General features: G+C 32.1%; 2 protein-coding genes across 2 annotated transcripts; both read right to left on the bottom strand.

Annotated features, from left to right (window-relative positions):
* Positions 1-504: 504 nt before the first annotated feature.
* LOC124845974 (thioredoxin-like 1-1, chloroplastic) lies at positions 505-2,804 on the bottom strand. The gene is made up of 4 exons (XM_047323164.2): positions 2,238-2,804; positions 1,526-1,702; positions 1,246-1,410; positions 505-1,061 (listed from the first exon to the last, which is right to left on the bottom strand). The coding sequence occupies exons 1-4, from the start codon at positions 2,802-2,804 to the stop codon at positions 792-794; spliced, it is 1,179 nt and encodes a 392-aa protein (XP_047179120.1). The 3' UTR covers positions 505-791.
* Positions 2,805-10,488: 7,684 nt separating this feature from the next.
* On the bottom strand, positions 10,489-17,709 carry LOC124845970 (RNA-binding (RRM/RBD/RNP motifs) family protein). Its single transcript, XM_047323161.2, has 11 exons — positions 17,095-17,709; positions 16,057-16,128; positions 15,630-15,857; positions 14,774-14,855; positions 14,492-14,659; positions 13,979-14,143; positions 13,723-13,893; positions 11,925-12,012; positions 11,676-11,734; positions 11,395-11,460; positions 10,489-11,123 (listed from the first exon to the last, which is right to left on the bottom strand). The coding sequence occupies exons 1-11, from the start codon at positions 17,292-17,294 to the stop codon at positions 11,043-11,045; spliced, it is 1,380 nt and encodes a 459-aa protein (XP_047179117.1). The 5' UTR covers positions 17,295-17,709; the 3' UTR covers positions 10,489-11,042.
* Positions 17,710-26,729: the final 9,020 nt, after the last annotated feature.

The following is a 26,729-nucleotide window of genomic DNA, read 5'->3' as shown; positions in this document are numbered from 1 at the left end:
TGCTTTCTTTTTGCTGATTTGTATAGGAAGTTTGTTTTTTTCAAATTGTTTTTATAACTTAAAAACTAACTCATGATATTTCTATTTGTTACTTCTGATTTTTTTATAGAAAGGGTCATCCGTTACTATATGTTATAAATAATTCATGTTAACGTATTCTACCCAAACGTAGAAAATGATGATTTTTATGTTATAATTAGTTAAAAATATAAAATGATATTGTATTTATTTAATTTAAATTATACCCTTCTATGCCTAACTCAATTATAGTTACTCCTTGTAAAATTAGTATCCCTTTTCAACTACAAACCAAGGATGAGAACAGAAACAGCCCACCTCATTTCCTTCTGTGGTAAAAGAAACACAACCACAAATTCTCAAATCAAAACGTGATCTCAGTCAGAACACCTCGTATCCCCAACATGCACTTGGCATCACTACTACCTCCTACTTCAGGATCTGGAAAATTATAGAACTAGGGAAATTATTAAATATTACAAGTAGTTTCAGAAAAAAAAAAAACAAACTTTCCATTGATGAATATAATGACATTCCTTTTTACAACAATAGGAAATGATTCCTCCTCACACAGAAAAGGGTAACAACTAATTCCACAACTTCTATCTCGCCTAATCCTAGCAAGGCATGGATCCAAAAAGACATGCCCAATGCATACACTCTCACACTAGACTTTTTCTGCAATGATATCTTCATTCTCACAAATATTGCACCAAAACAAACCTATACACTGTACAAGGGAGATGATGAGTTTGGCTTGCAAACTGACCACATCATCTCCCAGCAGTGGCTAAGGTTTTCTCTCTGGAGACCTCAGAAATGAGAGTCAATGAATGAAGAGATTCTGAACTAAGAACAGGAGTGGAGGCAGTAGCCATGTCTTCATCTGCATGTTCAGGTTGTAAGGGATTTGGTGAGAAGGTGAACGAAAGATCTTTGTTGGCAGCAAGAGCAAGGAGCTCTTTCTCCTCTAACCCTTTGGTTGGGCCCAAGCTGCATCTATCTGAGGAGTGTTTGGCCAATGCATCTTTAAACTTCTTGATCTGCAATTAGATCAAATTCAACGGTGTTACTAAATCATAAATCATTTAACAATGAACAAATAGTTGAATGCCAAAACAGAACAGAAAACATAGCTGTGCCACGCAATTTTAAACACGCATTATATGAATTAACCAAATTAGGCATAATAATATGAAATAAAATTGACATAGCATGTATACTAACCGTGGCATTGGTGCAGCTAAAGCTACATAATCGACCTTCAGCACCTCTATAGAAGCGGAAGAAGGGAAGAACATGGACATTGAGGCTATAACACATGGACTTCTGCTCCTCATAGTTTACCTGAAGGAATTGAACATCAGGATTCATCTCTGCCAGTTGACATATCTGTCATACCATAACCCAAGGAACATCAGAAACAACAACACAAATTAATAGAGTATGAAATAAAACAATGTCATGGGAGTTGATCTTTGAATTGGATCAAGGGGACGAAGAATACCTTAGGGTGAAGGGCTCTACAGCCACCACAACCAGGAGAGAAGAAATCAACCACCACCAACTTGTCCCCTGCGCTTAACAGTGATTCTACAAGATCTTGGGCGGAAGTCACCTCTTTCATGTTGGGCTGAAGCCCCTTTTCCCACCATTTCTGAACTTTACCTATTCTATGGGTCATCTGCAAAATTCCACAAGAAAGGTTCAGAAAACCAATGAGACAAAAATAAAATCTTGCCGAAATAAAAATATATACATAAATAGTTTGAATAGTTCGCAGGAAAATTAACAAGATTTAAAACAGAATGAAAAAGGTTCTTAAGTCCTCAGAAAAAATTGCAAGAGTCATGCAAAATCCCACAAGTTCCAGAAGCCCCCAAGAGAGAAACACAAAATTCTTCCCAAAATAAAATAAAATACAAGCAATTTCGAAACTTTTCAAGAAAATTCACAAAACTTCCTTTTAAAACCCAAAATTTTAAAAATAAACATAACTCTAATGGTCTTCTACAAAATCCCCACAAGAAAATTCTAGAAAACCTGTCTAAAGAACACAAAATCTTCCCACTAGAAACTAAAATACAAGAAGCTAGGAAACAAACATCTCACGCAAATTAACGAAACTCCCGGCAACAAAAAGGATCTAATTACTCGAAAGAAAAAAAGTTAAAATTAAGGGTATAGTTAAACCCACAAGGGGTAGTCAAATAACAAACCTGAGTTGCAGTCGAAGCTCTCAACCGCGAACTGACCCTGTTGGGTATTGCTCTATTTAAGTGAAAGAGAAGCTTTTTACCCTGAAACTCTGAAGAAGAGGACCAAGATCTGAGAATCTGAGACTTTAACTTGAGAGAAGGGAACCTTCCAACGTCAGAAACGAAGCTACAAGAATTGGGAACCATGGATACTCTTCGATGGTGGCGTTGACTACTACCATGCCACGAAGAAACCAGGCTCGCCTTGGTCAAAACTTCAGCCATTAAATTTTCCTTCGCTTCAGAAACCACAACAAACGAACAAACCAGAAAAACCTGCGTTTCTATTTGAGAGAGAAGTAGAAGAAGAAAGAGAAAAACCCTGAAAAAGAAAAGGGTGCCAGAACAGAACTTTATCCACAAGTGATGGCAAATCGACGTGTAAAGTTGCGGGCTTGGAGTGTGAGTAGATAACGTTGAATTGTTGTTTAGTGGACGGCTGCGATGGAGAGACGCGGAGATCAACGGCAGCAGAGTGATCATGGCAGACACGCGGCGAACTGTTGTGGTTGGGTGATTAATCGCCATTGGATAAGGGACTTTCAGGGTATGAGATGGGCCCCCCACGTGCGGTGGATCGTGACGACAGGTGTTTGTGTTGCGTTTTCGTTAGATTTGATGAGTGGTTTTGGATAAAGGGATTTGGCGTTTTTTTCCCTCTTTAACATATATTTATTTTAAAATGATATATATATATATATATATATATATATATATATATATATATATATATATATATTACATTTTTTATTTTAGTTCAAAATTTTCTAGAAAACGAATTCTAATTTCTATTTTTATGTAATAGTGACCAAATTATTAGTTAGAATTTTGTTTGTTAGGAACAAAATTCTGAATTGATTTTTTATTTTTATTTTGAATTTAATTAAAATAAAAGGAGAAAAAAAATAAAAAATAATAAGTTTTTGTAATGAGAAGATACGTATTTATATGTTTGAAATTTTTCTGAAGTTGTTTTTGTAGTTTGGTATAGGTTTCGATTTATTTAAATTTTTAATTTTTCTAACTTTGATTTATTAAATATTAGGATTTGAGAATAAAAATAAGTATAGGAAAATTGTATAAGTATAAATCCATCTAATTAGATAATGATATCACACAAATGATCAACCGGTTGAAAAATGTTTAACTATAGATCCATTTATGTATTGTCTCCAGACTTGGAAATATATTGAATTGTTCGTCCAAATAATAGATATACTTTAATCAACACCTCATGAACAATGGAAAGATATGAAACCTTGGTGTTATGTCAATTCAAAGGGCGGTATAAGATTTAGACCACCAATATTGCAATTTTTTTTGTTTAATTCTATTTTATTTATATATAAATTATGTTATGTGTAATTGGTTGAATTGAATAAACAAATTTTGTATTCAATTATCTATTTTCAATTTCATTATTTCATTTTGAGTCCATTTATGCACTCATATCTCTGCTGCAGCAATGCTGATACATATATCACATTCTCTACTACAAAATAGATATCATTTATGCAATAATGCTCATTGTTTCATCTACATTTTGTACCTTATATGAGTATTGAAAAATGACATTGATATCCATTGCTATATAATGTGAAATCAGTATACATGTTGTGATACATGTCAAAATTGCTCTGATATACTGTATTGATATTGTTACATCGAGCTAATCTTCATTTTGATATTATTCATTTATTGCTTACACACTTTCATAGTGTTTTAACTCTTTTTGATAGAGGAGCATAATATTCTTTAATGATCTGTAAGTGATTTTGATGTTTTTAGCACAAATGTATTCAATTTTACTTGTTTGTTCTATCATATTTTGCTAATGCCAAAAGGGGAAGAGTAAATGAAAAACATTTTTTTGCCATCATCTCAAAAGGAAGAGATTGTTGACAGGGGAAGCTTTGTCTCTTTATATCTTTGTTTTTTATGATGAATGATTAAAAGATTAATAATGGTTTATTGCACAATAAATGACATAATAAATGTTTTATCTTTATCATGGATGTGCTAGATATTTAATTCCATTAATGTTGAATGAATCAAGCTTAAAACAGATTGATAATCTCATTTCTGATATAAATAATCAATTAAGCTAGTCATATAATCGGTTAGATTTTGTCACATCACTTAGAAAGCTAACAGGGACAAACTGCTCTGTTATAATCGATTATATAAATTACATAACCAATTAAAACAGAGAGCAAACCATAATCTATTATATAAGTGAGATAATATATTAAGGATGACAAATGAATGACTAATATTACTGAGTGTGGAAATAATCGATTACATAAGTTTGATAATCGATTAAAACAGAAAGCATAGTATAATCCATTACGTAAATAACATAATATGTTAAGACTGTTAAATGAATCAATAATAGGCTTAAGTGTTTAAATAATCGATTACACACATAGGATAATATGTTAAAACAAAGACGAAAGCATCTATTAAACCACAGAGATCCTACATCCACTTGTTAACCTCAATCGAGAATTAACGCTGCACTAGCAAAAACCAACAAACTATTACAATCAAAAAAAAAAAAATTAACAAGTTGAAGGTTAAAACACCTCTCATGTTACCCTAAGAGATGAAAGTCACTTCTCCTATAACCCACAAGGGATGAACACCTCCTCTGAATGCTTCACGAAGGATGACCACCTCCTTTGAATTTTCACAAAGGATGACCACCTCCTTTGAATTTTCACAAAGGATGAAAGGCTTTACATTCAGTGTCGCAACAGGGATCGCGACGGGACAACGAACCGAAAATCAAAACGGGTTTAAGAAAAAGGTTTTGGAAGTCGCCACCGTAATTTATTATGGAAAAACTATGAAAAACCAAAAAATAAGACATGGTCTGCGAAAACTAGATTTTAAGTTCGGGAATAAGGTGTTAGCACCCTATCGCGCCTGCCCAAAGGCAGTACCTTTAATTAAATGTATAAAGTTGACGTGGTTTTGCAAAATGTTAATTTTCCCTAAACAAAATAATAATATAAAGAAAACTATTAAGAAACAAAAAAATATATTTTTTGTTTTATGAACCCGACAATGATTGACCTTGCTCCTACGTATATGATGGACAATCAGGGATCACGTAGTTCTTTATCTAGAAATAAGTTTGTGAGTTTGTTTAAAAATTATTATAGATTGATTTAGTTTTTTGAAAAGCGAATCTGACAAAAAAATAATACCTTTAGTAAAAACTTCAGAGTACAATAAAAAGAGAAAAAAAAGGTGTAGAGGTGACATACCTTTTTAGCTTTCAGTACTGTTCTATTTCTTCTTTGGTGATTGCCGTTAACAAAACCCTTATGGGTGAGAACCTATTTTTCTCTATACTCTCTTTCTCTTTTTTTATTATTTTTGCCTCTTTCTTCTTCTCTCTTTTTTTCATCTGTTTCTCAAAACATTAATTATCATTATTGTCAGAAAATTTGTCCATTTTTAAAAATCATATTTTCCTCTTTAAAAGCAACTGACGCAACAAATTATATTAATATACTATTTTAATTATTGTTTATAATTATTAGCATAATATTGATTCAAATTATTACCATATTAAACTAACATTTCAAAACTATTGTGTCTGGTATTATAGTTATTATTTTATCCTTTTCACCCACCATTAATTATTATTCTCTTACTTTTTATTTTTATTTATTTACTTATCCGAACGAATTGGGTGTTGACAACTGCCCCTCTTTATTTAGATTTTGCTAGATAACATGAACCTTAGAGTTTTGGTATTAACATAGTAAAACCTAATATAAAAATAAGTCTTCATGAAGATCTTTCTACAATAAGAACACTTGAGACTTGACTTTGAGACATCATCAAAAATTCTGCTCTTTAGATTTATGTTAACAACTCTCATGTTTTGAAGTTTAATTAAATAATATTAAACGAGATAAGAGTCTGAAAATACCAAAGCCCAAAGAGTTGGATAAATAGAAACACAAATGCTAGAAACAAGATTCCCAAATCATCCATCAACATAGAAAAACTTACGGAAAAACATAGGAAAACAAGTATAATAAAAACTTCGAGACGCAATGCTAAACGACCTACAAGTCAAAGCGTCGAAAGAGAGTTATGCTAAACGTGTAAGCTATCTGTACCCAAGGGTATTCATTTAAACTCTTAAGAAGTAAAGGTGTCAAGACAATGTCTCTGACCAAACCCTAAGACTGACAAAAATTAAAAACTAACAAAGAAAGAAACATACTAAAGGCTCAAGCTCTAAAATGCAATATTCTAAAAAGCGTTTACATCAGCCTCGACAATACCATAAGCTAAAATCTTTACTTTGTCCAATGATGAAGTTCCAACTCAACAGTTGGTATCTTAGAAAAAACTTTATTGATAAACACTACCTTAACGATAGAAAATTGAAAAAACACTTTATTGTTCTGAATAAGCATTAAATTTCATTAAATGCTTAACATTCAAAAATAACAAAATTAATAAGAGATAAGACATATCTGTTGCATGCACAATCTACTATATTCTATGCAAATAGCTTACTACACACATCATTACTTTATTTGAAATATATCAAAGTCGACGTTAGAGACAAAAGAGACATTCATGAAATGTTCTCTTCATAAGAAGTGTCTCAAAGAAAGTACAATCTAATTCAAGCAAAGTACTGAAAAAGCATGTCTGCTCTGACAAGTTGACTTTAACCAATGGTTGCTTCACACAAAAGAAAGAGAAGACATAAGATTCAAGACCAAGAGCTCAGTTTAATGAATATCTTTTAAAAGAGCCTTTAAATAGAATATCACTCAAATGAAGAATCAAGAGGATAACACAAGAGGAAAACTTAAAACGAAAATATTCATCCTAGAAAAAGCGTTTTAGAAGAGAAGCACACAAAAACTTAAGCAAAAAAAATATTTGAGCAGAGAAAAAGAATAGTCAAGCAACACTATCTAGATTCACAATCAAATAATCAACATACAACCATATCATTCATAAACTCATCTTCTAACAACAACTGACGAGATACATTTCATCACACAACTCATCATAACTCAATCATGCTCGATCGTGACCCAACAACCAATCGTAACATAAATCATATAAATTCATTTCCCAACAACAATTGGCAAGACACATCACATTAATCGTTCAGTTGTCGACCATAACATCCTCAATCAAGTATACTTAAACACGTGATTTCACATGCGCATATCTCATCTGAGCCAACATTATGCATCCATAAGTTAATAATCCAACATTTTATTACTAACCACCATCTATACATAACCAACACATACATTTCATACCCTATGAAATTCCATCATATATTTTTCAACCATCAAATTCATCAAACAACCAATGGTGGTCGATTATTAATTGTGATAATTGATTATCATGTAATGATAATTGATTATCCTTTCATGGTAATCAATTATTACTCACAAATAATCGATTATCATTTCTAGGAATCCATTATTCCAATAATTTTTAGTAAAAACAGTGTTCAATATCAAACAACCTCAAATCCAATTACTTTCAAAATCACTTTTCAAATAATCACGTGTTAACTTAAGGTTACTATAATTATTCATACAAATATTCTCAAAGATTCCTTTTCATCAAACCATTGAACTAAGTCAAAGATTTCTTACATTTATCACACTCAAAACTCAAATTGAAAACACCCAGCACCTTTTCCAACATTATTCACAATATCATCACTTAGAATCATCAACCTACCCATGTTCATAATCCAACATATTCATGGTTCAACATACTTAATATCCAATATACATAGTCCAAACAACCACTAAGGTCAATCACCTTGCCAACCTCCTTCACCAACTCTTCTCATATTCCTAAATGAATATCTTCAATTAAGCATAATCACAATTATATCATGGATACACCATGTTCATATCATCACAATATAGAAAACAAATAGAACGGTTAGTTCTCTCTACTAACCTCATATAATTACTCCTCTTGCTCAAGGTTAACATCCAATCATATAGATATCACAAATGTAATAGAGGAAGTTAGCCCCTACTTACATCTAACCATACATACAAAATTTGCATTATGTAGATCAATCATCACATATACAAAATCATCAATCCATTTATATAATGATTTCAACTCATCATTTCCATACCATCAATACTAAAATTTTCACATACTAAGTATCATCAATCTAAGTATTACGTCTTATCACAAACACAAAAATAATTAGAAATAGTAGCCCCCTTTACTCATTTCATTCATACTCATCAAGTATTCCTAATCAATCATCCATTCACTAATTCTTTAACTACTCATTTTTTTTGAAGTAGACTTATATGTTCTCACATTCATCACCATAATGGTATGGTTGAATGAAAACATAGACATATTGCCGATTTAGGTGTTACATTTTTTCGTCATGCTTAGCCGCACCCGACTTGTTTATAAGTGCATATTAAATTACCTATTACCCTTTATTCAGGTACCTGTTTGAAGTATTCACTTACTATCTGTGGATACCTGCGAACACAAGTATTTTTATCATCCCTACTCGTGAATGTACCTCTCTTGTTAATCCAAACACACAAAAATTCATTTCTTACTTTACTAGATCTTGCAAATCCTTTAACACTTTGGTTAATCTTAACCTTTAGTTTAGGAACTCAGCACATCTAAGTGCAATGTTAACAAGTCCATAATCTTAAGGTACTAGTAACACATCTGGATTCTAGATTTGAGTGCTAGTTTCCATGTGACTAGAGAACTACAAAATTCAAGCAACTAAGTCTTTTTGGTGGTTCAAATCAAATTTTCATCAAAAATGGTATAAGTTTAAATATTTATTGTGTTAGTTCCTCTTCATTTGTATCATATATTGTTTCACATAGACTTAAAAATTAGTAGTATGTTCCTTATATTAGTAAAAATGTACTTATTATTAGTCAATTTGTCAAACATATCCTTTCGTTGAATTTCATTCTCAGGTGTATTGTTAGTGCTTATGGACTTTAATCTTTTAACAATATCAAGCTTAAAGATCCCTTCTTCATGTCCATATCTTGACCATCCTTTGGTAGTTCAACCACTATTCACTTATTGTTCAATGTTGTTAGAGTTGTTAAACATATAAATTTTAATAAAAGATTTTATTTTGTTTCTTTTGTAGATTCTCTAACATCCCCATCTAGAATTGTAAGCTTGTGGCATACTATATTACGCAATTCAAACATGAAGCTTGTATTCGGTTACTTCAAAATCCATCTAATAAAACTAATTCTCGATTATGTTCTTTAATTTTGATCTTGTTGTGTAGGCTAGTCATGTAGGCCATCTTTTCATGACTTTGATTTTGTCTATTCTCTTTTAAAACTTATGTTCATTAATCTATGAAGATCTTCTCATATTATCATATGATAGTTATAAATATTATTATCTTTTATTGCTGCTTTTTTTCAAGTTTACTTGGACTTTTTCTATCAAATATAAAACTAAGCTATTGCTTGTTTTTCAAACCTTTAAATTTGTGGTTGAGTTGCATCTTAATAAAAAATATTCCGTTTTATTGGAATGGAGAATAATAATCATTCACTAATTCTTTAACTACTTATGTTATTTGTAGTAGACTTATATGTCTTCACTCATCATCAAAATGGTGTGGTTGAATGAAAACATAGACATATTGTTGATTTAAGTGTTACATTGTTGCATCATGCTTTCCTTTCTTTATAATTTTGGGATTTTGTTGTTTCAACTACAATCTATCTCATTAATAGGGTGCTTACAACTTCACTTCAATTTATTATTCCTTATGCTACTTTTTTCCATAAGGATCCTGACTTTTCTTTCATTAAAACTTTTTGTGGTATTTGTTTCCCTTTATTGACAACTTATCATTTAAATTAATTATTGCTATGAGAAATGTCTGTTAGAGTACTCTTTCTCACACAAAGGTTATAACTACTTGCAAAATATACATATCAAAATATATTTGTTTAATAAAAATCGATTTCCTTATGCGGACCTCTTTCCTCATGCTCCTATCAATGTCTTGAATCTTAATTCTTGTATTTTTCACATTCTTGTGGGCTGATGCGTTGACCAAGTCCCATATCTCGCATTGTATTTCTCATAGGCAAACTCAATGTGAAAAACTTTTCTTCTGAAGATTCTGCCTATTGAGTATGAAAGAAGGACAACCTCCATCTGTTGTAGAATAACTATAAATATTATGCTTGCAACTATTTTTTAGTAAACAAAAATCAAACCATTCAGTTCGATAATTTCAATTCTCTGTTTCTTAGACATTACAAAAAGACAATGCGATACATGTATGTATCTCTCCGTATAGGAATGTTGGCATTTGGCATTTGGCAATGGCAAGCTGCAAAACGAAAAGTTTTATAGACCTGATACATACCCACGTTGTCAGAGCCATGCTGTATCATTGTCAACCATAATTGTCCAACTGGATCCGAGTTCCCTATACTGTTGCTCCCAGGCTAAAAATCAACCGAGAAATAATATATGTAATAAACCCTTCATATAGCCAACGTTGGTCTGCATTCACAACCCCTATTGCCAACAATGTGAAGTGATTCACATAGCATCCATAAGCCCAAGGAGAATATACGTGCTAGCATTCATATCACTGTCATTGCTGAATGTTGTAGTCTCAGTGGTTAGTGCAGGGTCCTCTCCCCATGAGTGAATTAAGAATGCATCATTAGTCATCTGTTATACATCAATACATGCACTCAATCAAGTCTTAGCAGCAGCGGGATTCCGACCAAACTGTATAATCATTGGCTTTCCTTTTAATACATATCCATTCACCCGATTCTGCGGAACAGTAATATGAAATATGAACCATTACTAACACAAACAAGAAGATAACTTGATTGAAAACTTCGTATGGGACAGTTACTGAAATTTAACAATATTATTAGCATGTCAAACTCTAAATATTACAGTAAAATCAACAAAAAAAGCTGCAAGAATTTTGTAACAAAAAGACAAAACTGCAATACAAAAGGAAATAAAATATTAAAACAAAATCGTCTTGATAAAAATAATTAAAAACAACACAACCAATCTCCTGTGAAAAACATACCAGAGCAAGATGAGCCAATTCAACAGAGGGGAATGTCAGAAATGCTTGACCCCTCATTCGTCCTTCCTGAAATTGAAAGTTAGGTATCAATTTCAGTCTCAGATATGCTACTACAAGACTTTCATGGATATATAATACAGGTTAGTTGAGTCAGCCTTCAATCATGTAACCCTGAACCGGCATGTTAATCAACTGGACCTTATAAAGATACTGTTTATTTTGGATCTATTTTTGCATAGACTCAACAGAAAAAAGTTGGTTACGGAATGTTAATGTCCTACCTGCATTAGTTTGACTTGAAGACCAGACTTAGCAGCCTCAACACTTTCAAATAAGGACCCTGTAGCAATAAAGGGAAAATAAAAAGTAATCGGTGGAGGTAACATCCATTCAATATTACAAAAATTTCAAAATATTTCATTTTGTTATTTTTATTATATCATGTTTCGTTTTTGGAATGTAAAACATTGAAATTGCATGTGATAAGTATAAAACAAGACCTGTATCCACTAGAAGTCTTGATAGCTTACCAAATATATAATAGAAATCATCAACAATCACATCTTTTGCCAAATTCTTAACATACAACACAGGAGCAGGATTTCCAGCTGTATAGTTCTGCACAGTACAACATATCAGTTAAAAAAGTCCCATAAAGATGTACGTGTGCACCATGGAAGGTCTAATAGATTATTTCTTGATCAACCTTTCAGAAGTCATAATACTGTAGTAGAAATAAGGAGAGAACCAGATAAACATGCCTCAAGGGTCAGGAGGAAATCAAGAAGAATATTCACATTCAGGGCGTGCAGATGGACAAGTAGCAGATAGAGAATGTACCAGAGAAGAATTCAACAAGGAGAGCAGTATAGAAAGTAGTGGTTGTTGAGAAAGGAGAACAAAAAAGTGAGGTTAGTTTTGGAGTGGAGGGAAGCAGGGTCCTCAAAGTTCCTACACTGTTGTTGTTTCTTTTTTTTTTTTTTTCACGAGTTACATAATCTCGGGAATGATATCATTTCTAGATGCCTAAAAATTGCATACTATTAAATCATACATAAAAATACTTGCTTTTATACGGGAAGAGGAACTGTTGGACAAAGGCATTTGGAGACTAGTAGGATCAACGTTTCCTTGATTTAATCACTTCATCGTCCAAAACTCAGTATCAGTACCCAATGAGGATGAAAATATTATGATTAACCATGGGCTGTGGTGAGACTTCAGATTATGTACGAAAACAATATTTGCTCCTCACTTAAGATGAAACCAATACAAGTTTATTGCACACAAACTTGCTAAAGGAGCATCTAAAAGATCAAGACTGGGAAACACAAGCTACTCCTAAATTTATTCGTGAAAACTGCAAGGTGACAAAATTGGTCCTTAACAGAGATAGGATAATTTTCAAAGGTAAACAATAATAAATCTTCGTTCACCTGCTCAACCAAGCAAGTGCAAAGTGATTTTAAATTCATCAACGTAACCTTCGGCTTCAGGTAATCAACTAATTAAATATAATCTGATAACATATTTTAGAACATGATTAGTTTAGAGAAAATTGTCTGTTTGTAGTTCCTGTTTTCACATACAATTACAAAATTGTCACCTTTTTTCTAATTGTTTGTTTCTGATTTTCTAATATTTGTGCAGGAAGTGGTGGAAACAGTGAAACAAAATGAAAGAAAGATGGTTTTTTTATTTAGAGAAAAAAAATAGCCCTAACACTTCAAAATAATTTTACACTGTCATCCTAATCACAAGATGCCCATCCTAATCACAAGCTTCCATGTACGGTAAGTTTGTTGACTTTAATAATAATTATTACCTTAAAAGTAATACCAACGGTGGTTTGTAATTAGATGACGTTGTTTTATGCTGTCACTGTATGGTCATTAAATTCTTTTACAATTGATGACGAAATTATTCCAATCCAAACAAGAAGTACATTTAATGAGATATAACTACATCTAGCCTTCTATTAAGACCAATTCATGCTCTGAAAATTTTAGAAGATGATATCACTTGTTAAAACTAAAAAAAAAAAGTTCAACTTCTGTTCAACAAAAGAAATTCCTCAAGACAAGTATATTTGTTTTGTTTCAAGATCTTTGAAGCAGATTGTTCCTATTTATATCCTCCAACTAGTCTTCAATCACATAATACAGTAACAAAAAAATTGTTCTTAAATCAACCAACAGAGCAAAAATTGGGAAATAACTTTGACTACACGGTGAATGTATGATTTCCAAAGTGGTGAAAAGCTTGCTTCTCAATGTTGCACATGTAGTACAAGAATGAAACTGTAAACGCAGATATTTTTATTAGTACCTTAAACATTGGAAGGGATAAGATTTCCTCAGGAGGCAACTTTCCTTTCTCTAATTCATCTGGAGTCAAAAATTTGCTAGGATCTGGAACATCTTTTTCTGGCTCTTGCAACTCTTGTGTTGTCTCATCATCTCTATGTTTATTTAGTGTTGCTTTGGGGACAATGTTTATCTGTAAATCATAATGAAAAACTAAAATAAAATGACAAAATCATTGTTAATAATTCTCCAAAAATCAATCTCAAAGAAATAAATACCTTTAACACATGGTTCTTTTTTATCACAGGGATTTCTTTTGGGACCAAGGTGGCTGGTTTTACTCCAACAGACTCATGAGCCACACCTTTATCAATAGCAGGGCCAACAATGGCCTCACGCCTGGCACGCTTTTGTCCAGACTTTTTTGTGCTTGCGTCACACTCCTATAAGCTTGTTATTAGTTTAAAAATAAATTGACTAAAGAGATAGGAAAAAGATATCACATAAGGGCTTCATATTTTATTGTTTGATTGTCAATTAAAATCATTTATATTTGAAAAAGAACATTTTCAAACTTAACGCCAACAGGAAACTACAGCATAAGCACATTGCAAAGTGGTAAAAAAGGAAATTTCTATCAAAATTTTACCTTAAAAAAATACATTAGACTAGAGGCGGAATGAAATAAAAAAAGGAACATAAATGTTTTATACCAATTCTGATATATTTAGGCAACCTGTATATGCAATTATAAAGGATATTCGCAATACTGAAAGCAGTTAAGGTGTTACCTCATCGGATGATTCCATCTCTGATTCACCACTGGACAGATATGCAGACTGAGGATTAATAGTTACAGTAGGAGGAGGTGGTGCTGGTACCTCTGGAGGTAATGGAGGTGTGGGCAGTGCCATACGAAATGGAGCAGGGATGTTCATTTTGTTCATCAAGTGTAGAACCTGCATTAGAGTGGTACAATCAATATGATTACTATTTGTCATCAGTTCCGTACAACAAGCTGTCAGAAAAAGAAACCAATCAATCTTAGCGGTCTCAACTAATGCTGGAACAACCTGTGTGTAAAAGCGCGGAACAGCAATTAGAGCATTCACAATATTTGTTAATATATTTCCATCAGGTGGAGGGTAAGCATACCTGGGAAACAAGTTGAGTTAGACTATATACAAACTTATCATACAAAATACCATACCACCCCCATCCTTGATTAATATTATGATACATAACAGTGTTAGCAAACATATTTAACAATCCATAATGCATTTTTTTATTTATTTATTTAGCAGCATAGCATTAAAAATTAACTTTATTTAGTGAGAGTTGCTCATAAAATAACATTTGGTAAAGCTACTCATGGTTATTTTTTTAAGTTTTCACTCCAAATGGTCAATTCCAAAAGTTATGAAAATGGAAAGGCAAGATAATCACAGAATCTAAATATTTGATACCATAAACGAAAGAAAAGAAGAATTATACACATAGTAAAGTATTGCAGTTTACAATGACATTTTGCTTTTCCTTGTAAGTTACTATTGAATCAAATGCAATAAAAAAAATACTCAAACACAACAATGTTAAGGTAGAGCAGACAAATTCAGAGGAAAGGGGAGAACATATAAACTGCTTATTCTTAAAAATGTTCTATATTCAAGAAAGCTTGTAAGAAGAACGTTTTCAAGTAAAAAGGGTTACAATGAGATTACCCTAATAAATCTGAGTTGGACAAAATTCTCAAAATAATTCTTTCAAAATGATTCTCACAATAACCATAGTTTTCTATCATTTTTTTCTCGTGAATCAATTCATTTCATTTTGTTAAATTATTAATCATATTTGTGAGCAATTTGGCACCTGGCATCCCTTTTTGCAATAGCAACAAATACTAACAAGAACTTTAAATAAGAAGCATACTCAAGATGAGGAGGAAAAGGATAATTGACACCAAGTCTATCAGCAATTGGCTCAGGAAGAGGGAGGCCTCTTGATTTTGTATCTCCATCAACAGGTTTGCCTACATTTGCATTCTTCAGCATTGATGTTTTAGAGTCCTTACCCAACTGATCATCGCCACTATTTTCACCATTACCAGTTAGCTTACTCGCTCTCTCTGCTGACAAGACTTTGCCAAGAAATCTCAACCTGATCAACCCAGAGTAAACAAAGATGCAATCATTTAAAACAAATATTAAGTTTTCTTTAAAATGTTTCAAAATCAGGAACCAATTCATAAAGATATCAAAAAACATTTCTACAATGTAAAACCAAACAAGAAAATTATATGCCAAGGCTGTCTCTTCAAATATGAAAAAAAAAATGCAAACGATTCAATTAATACTACCCATGTAGTTGACGTTGTGCTTGAGATGCCACCATCTCATTTTTGAAATCCGCAAAAGCACAATTTTTCATCCTGCATTATATCAAATTAAGATTAAAGCGTCATTTGGCAATGTTGATAAGCAAAAAATTGGATAAAAAATAATAAAATGGTCAAATATCATTCAAATCTTCCATGTCATTAAATAAAGAACATTTATGGATGACTTGGAAGCACAACCAAGGACAAAAACGAGATTCAAGTAGCATAGTAAGTTTACTGTAGGAGCCCAGTATAAGATAAGATGACAACTATCTTATTGATCGAAAATGTAAGAATTATAATCCCAAGAGCAAATCCTCTTCAGAGAAGAAATGGTCCTTCTCTTCCAAGACAGAGTATACACTCTTGACTCCCAAATTGAAAGTACATACTTAGGGGGACGTTTTTGCTCTCCTCCCTATGTATATGTATAGAAACGCTTAGAACTTTTCTTAGAAAGGGTATATAACAAATTTGAAGAGCAATATGTATAACATTGATATTAGGATGTCCTAATCTAAGATGCCAAATATAAACACTGCAAGTAGTACAAATATTGGACTCTAGCATTATTACTTATTAGAACAAACAGAAACATGTCTAGGCGTAAAAGGGAAACTTGAAAACTGAAACAGACCATCAGAACCAAGACGTCCATGAAGAAGGTCACTAGATTCCTGAGATTTTGCAAACCAATGGTGAGAAAAGAATTCAAAATAAATATTATTATCTTGTGCAAACTTACTTACACTAAACAGATTCTTGGTAATTGAAGAAACATGCAAAAGATTGTTAAGAGTTAAATGTAATTTTATACTTTCCCTCTAGTTAAGTATAAGTAAAAGGAAACATATGAACAAGGGAATCCTTTAAACATTGTAAGAAAATTGCAAAGTTGACATGGCAGCACAATACTCATAACAAGAGTTAACCAGGGTCATATTCAAACACTCAAGACTTTCAAATTGCAACAAAAGAAAAACAGTGGGAAAATCGAAACCTTTGGCAGTTAGATACCTGGAACTAGAGCAAGGGCGCGCCGAGAAAGCACCGAAATTTGCGAAGATTAGAGAAAGGGTGTCATGAGGAATGGCTTCTGGAAGGTGCTTAATCAAAAGGGTCACCGGTTCTGCCGATTCCGCGTCCAAAGGCTTTGATTCTGTGCCCTCCAACACAAACTGATGCACACGGCCATGAGGGGAAGAATCGTAAGCCATGAAATGCAGTGTGCTACTTCCTCTTCTGTATCAGAACTCAATTCAAATTTTAGATAATTTCATCATTTAATTCAAAAAGGAGAGGGCTCGGAGAAATGGTGCTTTGACACGCCGTTTCTATTTTACATTCAATTAACTGGCATCTGTTGGCGTAGGCTTTGGCAGGGCAAGGGTGATAATAAGGGTAATAACGGAAGAATAAAATTAAAAGGGTAATAAGGAAAAGGAGATTGAACTGAAAACAGCAAACGGAAAGGGAGATTTTCGATTTGGCTTTTTGATAGAATGTGAATTTTATTTTTTCGAAAGGATGATTTAGGGTTCTTGGAAGAAGGTGCGATTTAAGGGTTCCTGGGTTTTCGAAAGAAATTTGTGTCGTGCATTGGCTAGGACTGTTTTTTGGCAATGGTTATTGAGTCTAAGATTTAAAAAATGTACAAGTTTTATATTTGTATAAAAGGGTTACTTAAAGTAATATTGATAAGAGATAACCATTTATAGGAGATTTTATTATGTAAATATTTAAGTAATTATATAATTGAGAAAACCACTTACTAGATATTGTGTGATGTTAGTATTCTAATTGTTGGTGATTTTAATAATAGTTAAGGACAGATTTTTTTTGACAAAGGTTGTACATTATTTGAGATTATTAAAAAAAAAAAAGTTAAGTGCTACAATTTTTATATTCATACACTGACTGAAATAACCACATAATTGACGAGAGATTTATTGGACACTTTGTTATGATAACATTCTAATCGTTAGTGATTTTAGTAATAGTGTTTTAAAACGACAGAGTCTTAATTTTGAAAATAAAGCACAGATATATCAAATTTGGATGCTCTTCTGCACATGGGAACGTTGTAACGTCCATTTGGATGCTCTTCTGCAGGCTGCAACACTGACAATTCATTGAGAGGACGTACATCTTCCCCACACCTGTTAACAATAAAAATAGATTAAACTATAAAAGAAAGAAAGATGAGAATTTTAACGTTAGTTAGAAATGTTTAAGTTCATAGATAGGATACTACCTGCCATATATTGCAATATCCATGCCTGCAGCAACAGCTGTATCAGAAAATCGCTGTTGAAAATGTATATATCAAGTTGAGTTCACGAAAAGTTATAGAGATCAAAGATCCAAACAAAATGTCATTATAGTAATAGTACCGTACAAACCCAATATCAGCATACATCTACTCGGAAACATAGTATCAGGTTGGTTAGGACATAACAACAGGAGCAACTGTGATAAAATTCGAGTATTGGTTAAAAGCATGCTTTGATTAAGGTGATTAATCATCTGGATCAAGTCCATCCAGGTAAAAGTAATAACTACATTTATAAATAACATAAAAAATGGGGTAAGTTAATTATGTTTCATTTACAACATTTATTATTATTTCACGAATTTGACTGATTTGAACGTCAAAGTGCCTTATACATACATAACTCATCTCGGTCTTTGAAGAGATGTGGATCTAGTACATCCCGACTTGAAGGTGCAAAGTTGGAGCTTGGAATAGGCTTGAAGAATTGTTTGTGAAGATCTTTTTAAGGTATATTCGGCCTTGTAAGAACATTTTGGCGTCTACTGGGAGACTGACATATCTTCTGTGAAGAAAGACTATATGGTGACTACAAGAAATAAGATGACTTAAGCTAAGGAGATCAACCAAGTTTCACTAGAGATGACCATGTTGTTGGAAATGAAGGTGGAGGTTGCTAATTATAGAAATAGAACAACTGAAGATATGGACATATTGAGGCAGGAGAATGCCAAGTTGAAAAGGAGAGTTAAAGGATGTGAGAAGGGAAAGGAAAAGGAGAACTCAGAGAACAATGCTAATGTGTAGAAAACAACATCTCATCCTTGGACTGTACTAGAGGCTGAAGAAGAAAGCGGAAACAACAACACTCATAAGACTGGAGATACGACAAATACCTCATTCATAGTAAAATGAAGTTGTAGGCATCATAGTAAAGAATTGTAAATCGCAAGTTGAATTATAATCATGGTCATGATTCTTCTCAGTTTTACACAAGCTGAATTAACTAGCAAAACTGATGGAGTTTTTTGCAATGTTAAATGTGCATTCAAATATTCCTAAACAACGATTCCCTCCATTATATTCAGAATGTATTCAGAATTATAAATCACACTGCAGTAAAATATCCTCTGATCCTATTTATGCATGTTTTGCTAGTTGTGCCTCAATGAAGTCCATTACAAAACTGGTATGCACTTTCTCAAAATATTTACTAATTTCCATGGTTTTATATTTTTATTTAGGTTTTATTTTATTAATTATTTTTCATGACTTTGATAATTTACATTCTTTACTTATAATTTTAACCATTGACTTTAATTTCTTATCAGGTGCTCGCGACCTTGCAAATAACATGATCAATACATGCATGCAAGAGTGTACAAAAAACTTATAATTTGAAAGAAGATCTTTTGAGTGAAAATTTGATAGAAGAAATTGTATTCCTACATAATTTGGAGAAATAGATGTTGATCCATAAATTATATTGATATATTTTCATACTTTTGGTCTAACTACTTTCCTTCATCTTTTATCATTTTTATCGTTAGTATTAATAAAATTAATACAATAAAATAATTTTTTTAACAACATTATCATCAAATTCCATTAAGGAAGAACATTACAAAATATTCTTAAAAAATTGTGATATTTAAGTTTTATGAGCAAGGTATTAAAATTCTTTCATATTTTTCAAAACAAGATGTTTCCATATTTGTGATTATCTGTGTAATATCTTTATACCTTTTCCATGATTTCAATAACACTTTCTTATGTCATTTAGAGGATGATAATGTAATACTATAAATGACATGATTGTGCAATATGGATTTATTATCCAATCAAATACCATTTATTAGTTACCATATAAAATTCATATTATAATGTTGTCCATTTAACTAAGGAGATCAAGATGATCCTTTTTTATAAAGAATAAAGACTAACTAGGAGGAAAATAAAATTGAGATACACATTTAATAATTCTTATTAAATATAATTTATTGACTACTTATTTTTAAGAGTAAAACCGTATAATAATTTTTCTCTATAAATTCTTGTTTAGCTGTCATGAAACAATACAAAAGATCTTACCTTCTATTCAACTTTTGGATCCTTTAAGAAAACTTAGAGAAGAGATATGGGGAAAGTTGAGATAAAAGCTACTAGAGTTATAATCATGGTCATGATTCTTCTCGGTTTTACACAAGCTGAATTAACTAGCAAAACTGATGGAGTTTTATGCAATGTTAAATGTGCATTCAAATGTATTCCTGAACAACGATTCCCTCCAATATATTCAAAATGTATACAAAATTGTAAATCACACTGCAGTAAAATATCCTCTGATCCTATTTATGCATGTTTTGCTAGTTGTGCCTCAATGAAGTCCATTGCCTACAAAACTGGTATGCACTTTTTCAAAATATTTACTAATTTCCATGGTTTTATATTTTCATTTATGTTTTATTTTATTAATTATTTTTCATGACTTTGATAATTTACATTCCTTACTTATAATTTTAACCATTGACTTTAATTTCTTATCAGGTGCTCGCGGCCTTGTAAATAACATGATCAATACATGCATGCAAGAGTGTACAAAAAACTTATAATTTGGAAGAAGATCTTTTGAGTGAAAATTTGATAGAAGAATATGTATTCCTACATAATTTGGAGAAATAGATGTTGATCCATAAATTATATTGATATATTTTCATACTTTTTGCCTAACTACTTTCCTTCATCTTTTATCCTTTTTATCGTTGCAACTGGAGTATTAATAAAATTAATACAATAAAATAATTTTTTTAACAACATTATCATCAAATTCCATTAAGGAAGAACATTACAAAATATTCTTAAAAAATTGTGATATTTAAGTTTTGTGAGCAAGGTATTAAGATTCTTTCATATTTTTCAAACAAGATGTTTCCATATTTGTGATTATCTGTGTAACATCTTTATACCTTTTCCACGATTTCAATAACATTTTCTTATGTCATTTAGAGGATGATAATGTAACACTATAAATGACATGATTATGCAATATGGATTGATTATCCAATCAAATACCATTTATTAGTTACCATATAAAATTCATATTATAATGTTGTCCATTTAACAAAGGAGATCAAGATGATCCTTTTTTATGAGGAATAAAGACTAACTAGGAGGAAAATAAAATTGAGATACACATTTAATAATTCTTATTAAATATAATTTATTGACTATTTATTTTTAAGAGTAAAAGGGTAAAATATTTTTTCTCTATAAATTCTTGTTTAGCTTTCATGAAACAATACAAAAGATCTTACCTTCTATTCAACTTTTGGATCCTTTTTGAAGACTTATAGAAGAGATACGAGAAAAGTTGAGATAAAAGCTACTGGAGTTATAATCATGGTCATGATTCTTCTCAATTTTACACAAGCTGAATTAACTAGCAAAACTGATGGAGTTTTATGCAATGTTAAATGTGCATTCAAATGTATTCTTGAACAACGATTCCCTCCATTATATTCAAAATGTATTCAGAATTGTAAATCACACTGCAGTAAAATTTCCTCTGATCCTATTTATGCATGTTTTGCTAGTTGTGCCTCAATGAAGTCCATTGCCTACAAAACTGGTATGCACTTTCTCAAAATATTTACAAATTTCCTTGGTTTTGTATTTTTATTTAGGTTTTATTTTATTAATTATTTTTCATGACCTTGATAATTTACATTCCTTACATATAATTTTAACAATTGACTTTAATTTCTTATCAGGTGCTTGCGACCTTGTAAATAACATGATCAATACATGCATGCAAGAGTGTACAAAAAACTTATAATTTGGAAGAAGATCTTGAGTGAAAATTTGATAGAAGAAGTTGTATTCCTACATAATTTGGAGAGATAGATGTTGATCGATAAATTATATTGATCTATTTTCATACTTTTGGCCTAACTACTTTCGTTCATCTTTTATCCTTTTTATTGTTGCAATTGGAGTATTAATAAAATTAATATAATAAAATATTTTTTTAACAACATTATCATCAAATTTCATTAAGGAAGAACATTACAAAATATTCTTAAAAATTGTGATATTTAAGTTTTGTGAGCAAGATATTAAAATTCTGTCATATTTTACAAAACAAGATGTTTTCATATTTGTGAATCAAAGTGTACCGTATTAAATTTTTTTCATAATTTAAATAACATTTTCTTACATCATTTAAAGGATGATAAGGTAAAACTATAAATGACATGGTTGTGCATTATGGATTGAGATACACCTTTAATAATTCTTATTAAATATATTTTATTTAGTAATTAATTTGAAGAGTAAAAAGATAAAATAATTTTTCTCTATAAATTGTGTTTAGCTTTTTTGAAACAATACAAAAGATCTTACCTTCTATTCAACTTTTGGATCCTTAAAGAAAGCTTAGAGAAGAGATATGGAAAAACTTTAGATAAAAATTACTGGAGTTATAGTCATTGTCATGATTCTTTTGAGGTTTACAAGAGCTGAATTAACTAGCAAAATTGGTGGAGTTTTATGCAAAGTTAGATGTGCATTTAAATGTGTTCCTCGTTACCATTCCCTCCATTATATTCAAAATCTATTCAAGATAGTGAATCAAATTGTAGTAAATTATCCGCGATTCCTATTTATAAATGTTTTGATTGTTGTGGCTCAATGAAGTTCATTGCCTACAACACTAGTATGCACTCTCTAAAAATATTTACATATTTCCATGGTTTATATCTTTTTTTAGGTTTCATTTTATTAATTATTTTTTCATGACTTTGATAATTCATATTCCTTACTTATAATTTTAACCATTGACTTTACTTTCTTATCAAGTGCTCACGGCCTTGCGAATAACGTGATGAATACATGCATGCAAGAATGTACAAAAAATTTATAATTTTGAAGAAGATCTTTTGAGTGGAAATTTGATATAAGAAATTATATTCTTACAAAATTTGGAGAAGTAGATGTTGACCAATACACAATATTGATATATATTTATACTTTTGGTGTAACTACTTTTTTTCATATTTTATCTTCCTACTATAAATGACATGATTGTGCAATATGGATTGATTATCCAACGAGATACTTATTATTCGTTACCATGTATATAATTCATATTATTCTATTGTCAATTTAACAAAGAAGATCAAGATGATCCTTTTTTATAAAGATTAACCAGGAGGAAAATAGATGATTTTCATGCTGCTCAATCAAAATAGAGAACATCTCAAACAATTCAAGAAGGTATTTGTGGAGTCCAATATCATTGCACCTTGTCTACCTGCTATTGACAAGGGCACTAAAGATATAGAAGGTTGAATCATTCAAGGATGTACGCTCTGCTTCTACACGACCTTCTTGGAAAATCCTAGGAAGACACGGTCTGCTGATCCAACGTACAATGAATCAAATGCTTATCTATTTTGGCAACAATCCATTTTTGCCCATACATATGAGTATGAACTCAACCATGCATCTTCAAGAAACCTTTCCGAGAGGAATTTAGTGAAGGCATCATCTCACCTGGCCAATGCATAGTTGAACCTTTTAGGATTCATCACTTTGATAATTCCAATGCTACCTTCCTGGTAGTCTCTAATGCAAATGGTCAACGTAATTTGTTAAAGCTGCCAACAGAGACAACCTTGCCTCAATTGCTTTTCTTTTGAGACTGTGTCGTTTGAGGAAGCTCTAAGCCAAGTCGTAATGCTTATATCTAAAGTGATGACTGACTTACATGATGCAACTGCTCAAGACATTTTTCATGTCCCTTCAAAGTTTCCAATCATTATTAAAGAACCTTCTAAAGAAGCACAACCTTTGCAAGATACAACTGAAACACCATCCAATCCTCCACCAACCACTACCTCTCCACCTCAACAAACACTTATCCTAATTATAGAAGACCATGCCTTACCATCCAATGACTTGGACCAACACAACCTTCAACTTCTCAAACTGGCCCATTCAATCACTTGGACCAACACAACCTTCTGAGAATCATTTTTCATCTTTATGGAATAAGGGGAAGAAAGTAGAACATTAAATAGAGAAAATACTAAACGGAGAAAGTTGTAGGCTAAACACAAAATTGATTAAGGGGAAGAAAGACTAATGAGGAGAAAAAGAGAAAAATTAAAGGGGAGAACGAGAAATATGATGAGAAAGATTATGCTAAACATTGATAAAAATTGTATGCTAAACATTGGAGAAAGTAAAACACTAAACAGAAAAAGTCTAATCATAAACATTTTTTTATGTTAAACACTAAACATTGGTTAGGACACCAAAGTCAGGGGGACTATACCCTTGTTATTCATTGATCCTATCACTTTAATACCATAAACCCTTGATGTTTTTCAAACAATTTTAAGACTCTCATGCCATAAACCCTTAATGTTTGTAAAAATATTTTATCATTATCACTTTGATGCCACAATTTCATTCAATCTGATACAACATACCCTTGTTATTTTGACGCTCTAATAAAATCTTCACGATATATGTCTTTTAGCATGTGTATTTGTTAAGCATAAGAAAGGTGAAGATTGTTAAAACTAAACACAAGTTCTACTAAAACTAAACATCTTTAAAAAGTTACTCAAAACATAATAGCATCAAACAATTATACCAAGCATCACACTTAAGCACTTAAGTCGTCTAACAAATCAAATAGCTAGGTCATTTAATGGTTTGAACACATGTACGTTCAAGTACTTCTTTTTTTTTTGTGTTGTGCTCTCTTTTTTTGTGCGGATTATAATCTTTATTTGCCTATCTCATCCATACACAACATAGTTGCTCGACAAGGAAGTAACATAGCCTCTGACTCTATCATAAAGGCTACATACCTAGAAGAAAGTCAAAGCTTTGAGTAATGGATATTTTTTGAAGATGTCTATATAAAGAGAAGTGTTGAAGAGAAGAAAAGAGAACTATTGCTATCAATATTAATATACGCTCATTGTCTTTCTTTAAGATAATTTATTTGTAACTCATCTGTGAAAAGATCTTTTACAAGTTTTCAGAAGATCATTGTATTATTCATATATTTCTCGACAAGAGTTGTCTTCTATCTTGTAAGAAACTAAAGACACTTGTTGTGTTTATATTTAGAAGTGAATTCAAACACTTGCATTGTTTAACTCAGTGGACTTAAACATTCTAGATAGTTTGTATAGTGTGGTTACCAGGAGTGGTTAAACTCGTTATAATTAGGTTGACTAGGGTTGAACTAGGAGTGGTTTGTACTCGTTGTAATCTTTGTAAAAGTTTAGTGCACTAGTGCAGAATTGGGCTTTAACGTCACCCCGTAGACGTCGGACCGCAACATAACCAACGTAAATTATCGACCAGTGGCATTTTCGTAAATAAGTGGGCATATAGACGTTTGTTAACGGGCCCCGACGTCTATAATATTATAGACGTCCGGGCCACCGTTAACAGACGTCTATATGCTTGACAGGTAGGTGAAAAGTCATTTTTTTTCAGCCTTAGAGACATCCGATCCCGCCACCTCAACGTCTATATTCGATTATAGACGTCGGTGCCCCTCCCAACAGACGTGTATATGTCTGACAGGTAGATGAAAAGTTATTTTTTCCGTTGTGAGACGTCGAATCACGCCATCCGACGTCTAAATGGCCTGATGCAAAGTTGTTTTGGACGTCATATTAGTGAGGGCCTCAACGTCTAGGCCAGAATAGACGTCGGTTCAACTGGGGAGCCGACGTCTAGTTTGCTATTAAATCATACATCAAACCCGCTGTTACGAGCACCACTTCATCATCTTCCTTCTCGCCTTTTCTCTCCGCGGTATTGTTTTTCCAGGTGCGTTTTTTTCTCTTTTGAACCGTTTAAACGTACTTTTATTCTGATTATATTAGTCTTTGCTTGATTGTCTTTCACTTAAACCGATTAAAATGAGTTTTTGTTGTGTTTTGGTGTAGTTTTTCTCGAGTCTTTGGGTAGCGTTGTACCGCATTCTCTCTTTGCTAGTTTCCTCGTAAGAAAAGCTTGCGTCTTTTGGATGTCTTAATTATGGCATTTCAACTCAAAACCGAAATTCGGTCCTTGCCTAGGTCTATTGTCACCGTTCGTTTTCAATGGCAGTTTTAATGGAACTAGGCAAGGACCCAGATTCGGTTTTCGGTTGAAATTCCATAAGAGATCCAAAAGACGCAACCTTTTATATGACGAAACTCGCAAAGAAAGAAGGTGCTACTCTGCTACTCAAAGACACAAGTTGCAGTAAACGTCGGTTAATGCAATGTCCGACGTCTAAGGGCTTCCATAGATGTCAGACATTGTATTGTCCGACGTTTATGGAGCCCTTCAAACATCGGACATT

Source organism: Vigna umbellata, chromosome 5 (genome assembly GCF_029865625.1).
Source record: "Vigna umbellata cultivar VRB3 chromosome 5, Vumbellata_1.0, whole genome shotgun sequence".
Classification (NCBI taxonomy): Eukaryota; Viridiplantae; Streptophyta; class Magnoliopsida; order Fabales; family Fabaceae; genus Vigna; species Vigna umbellata.
This window is presented reverse-complemented; position numbering and strand designations above follow the sequence as displayed.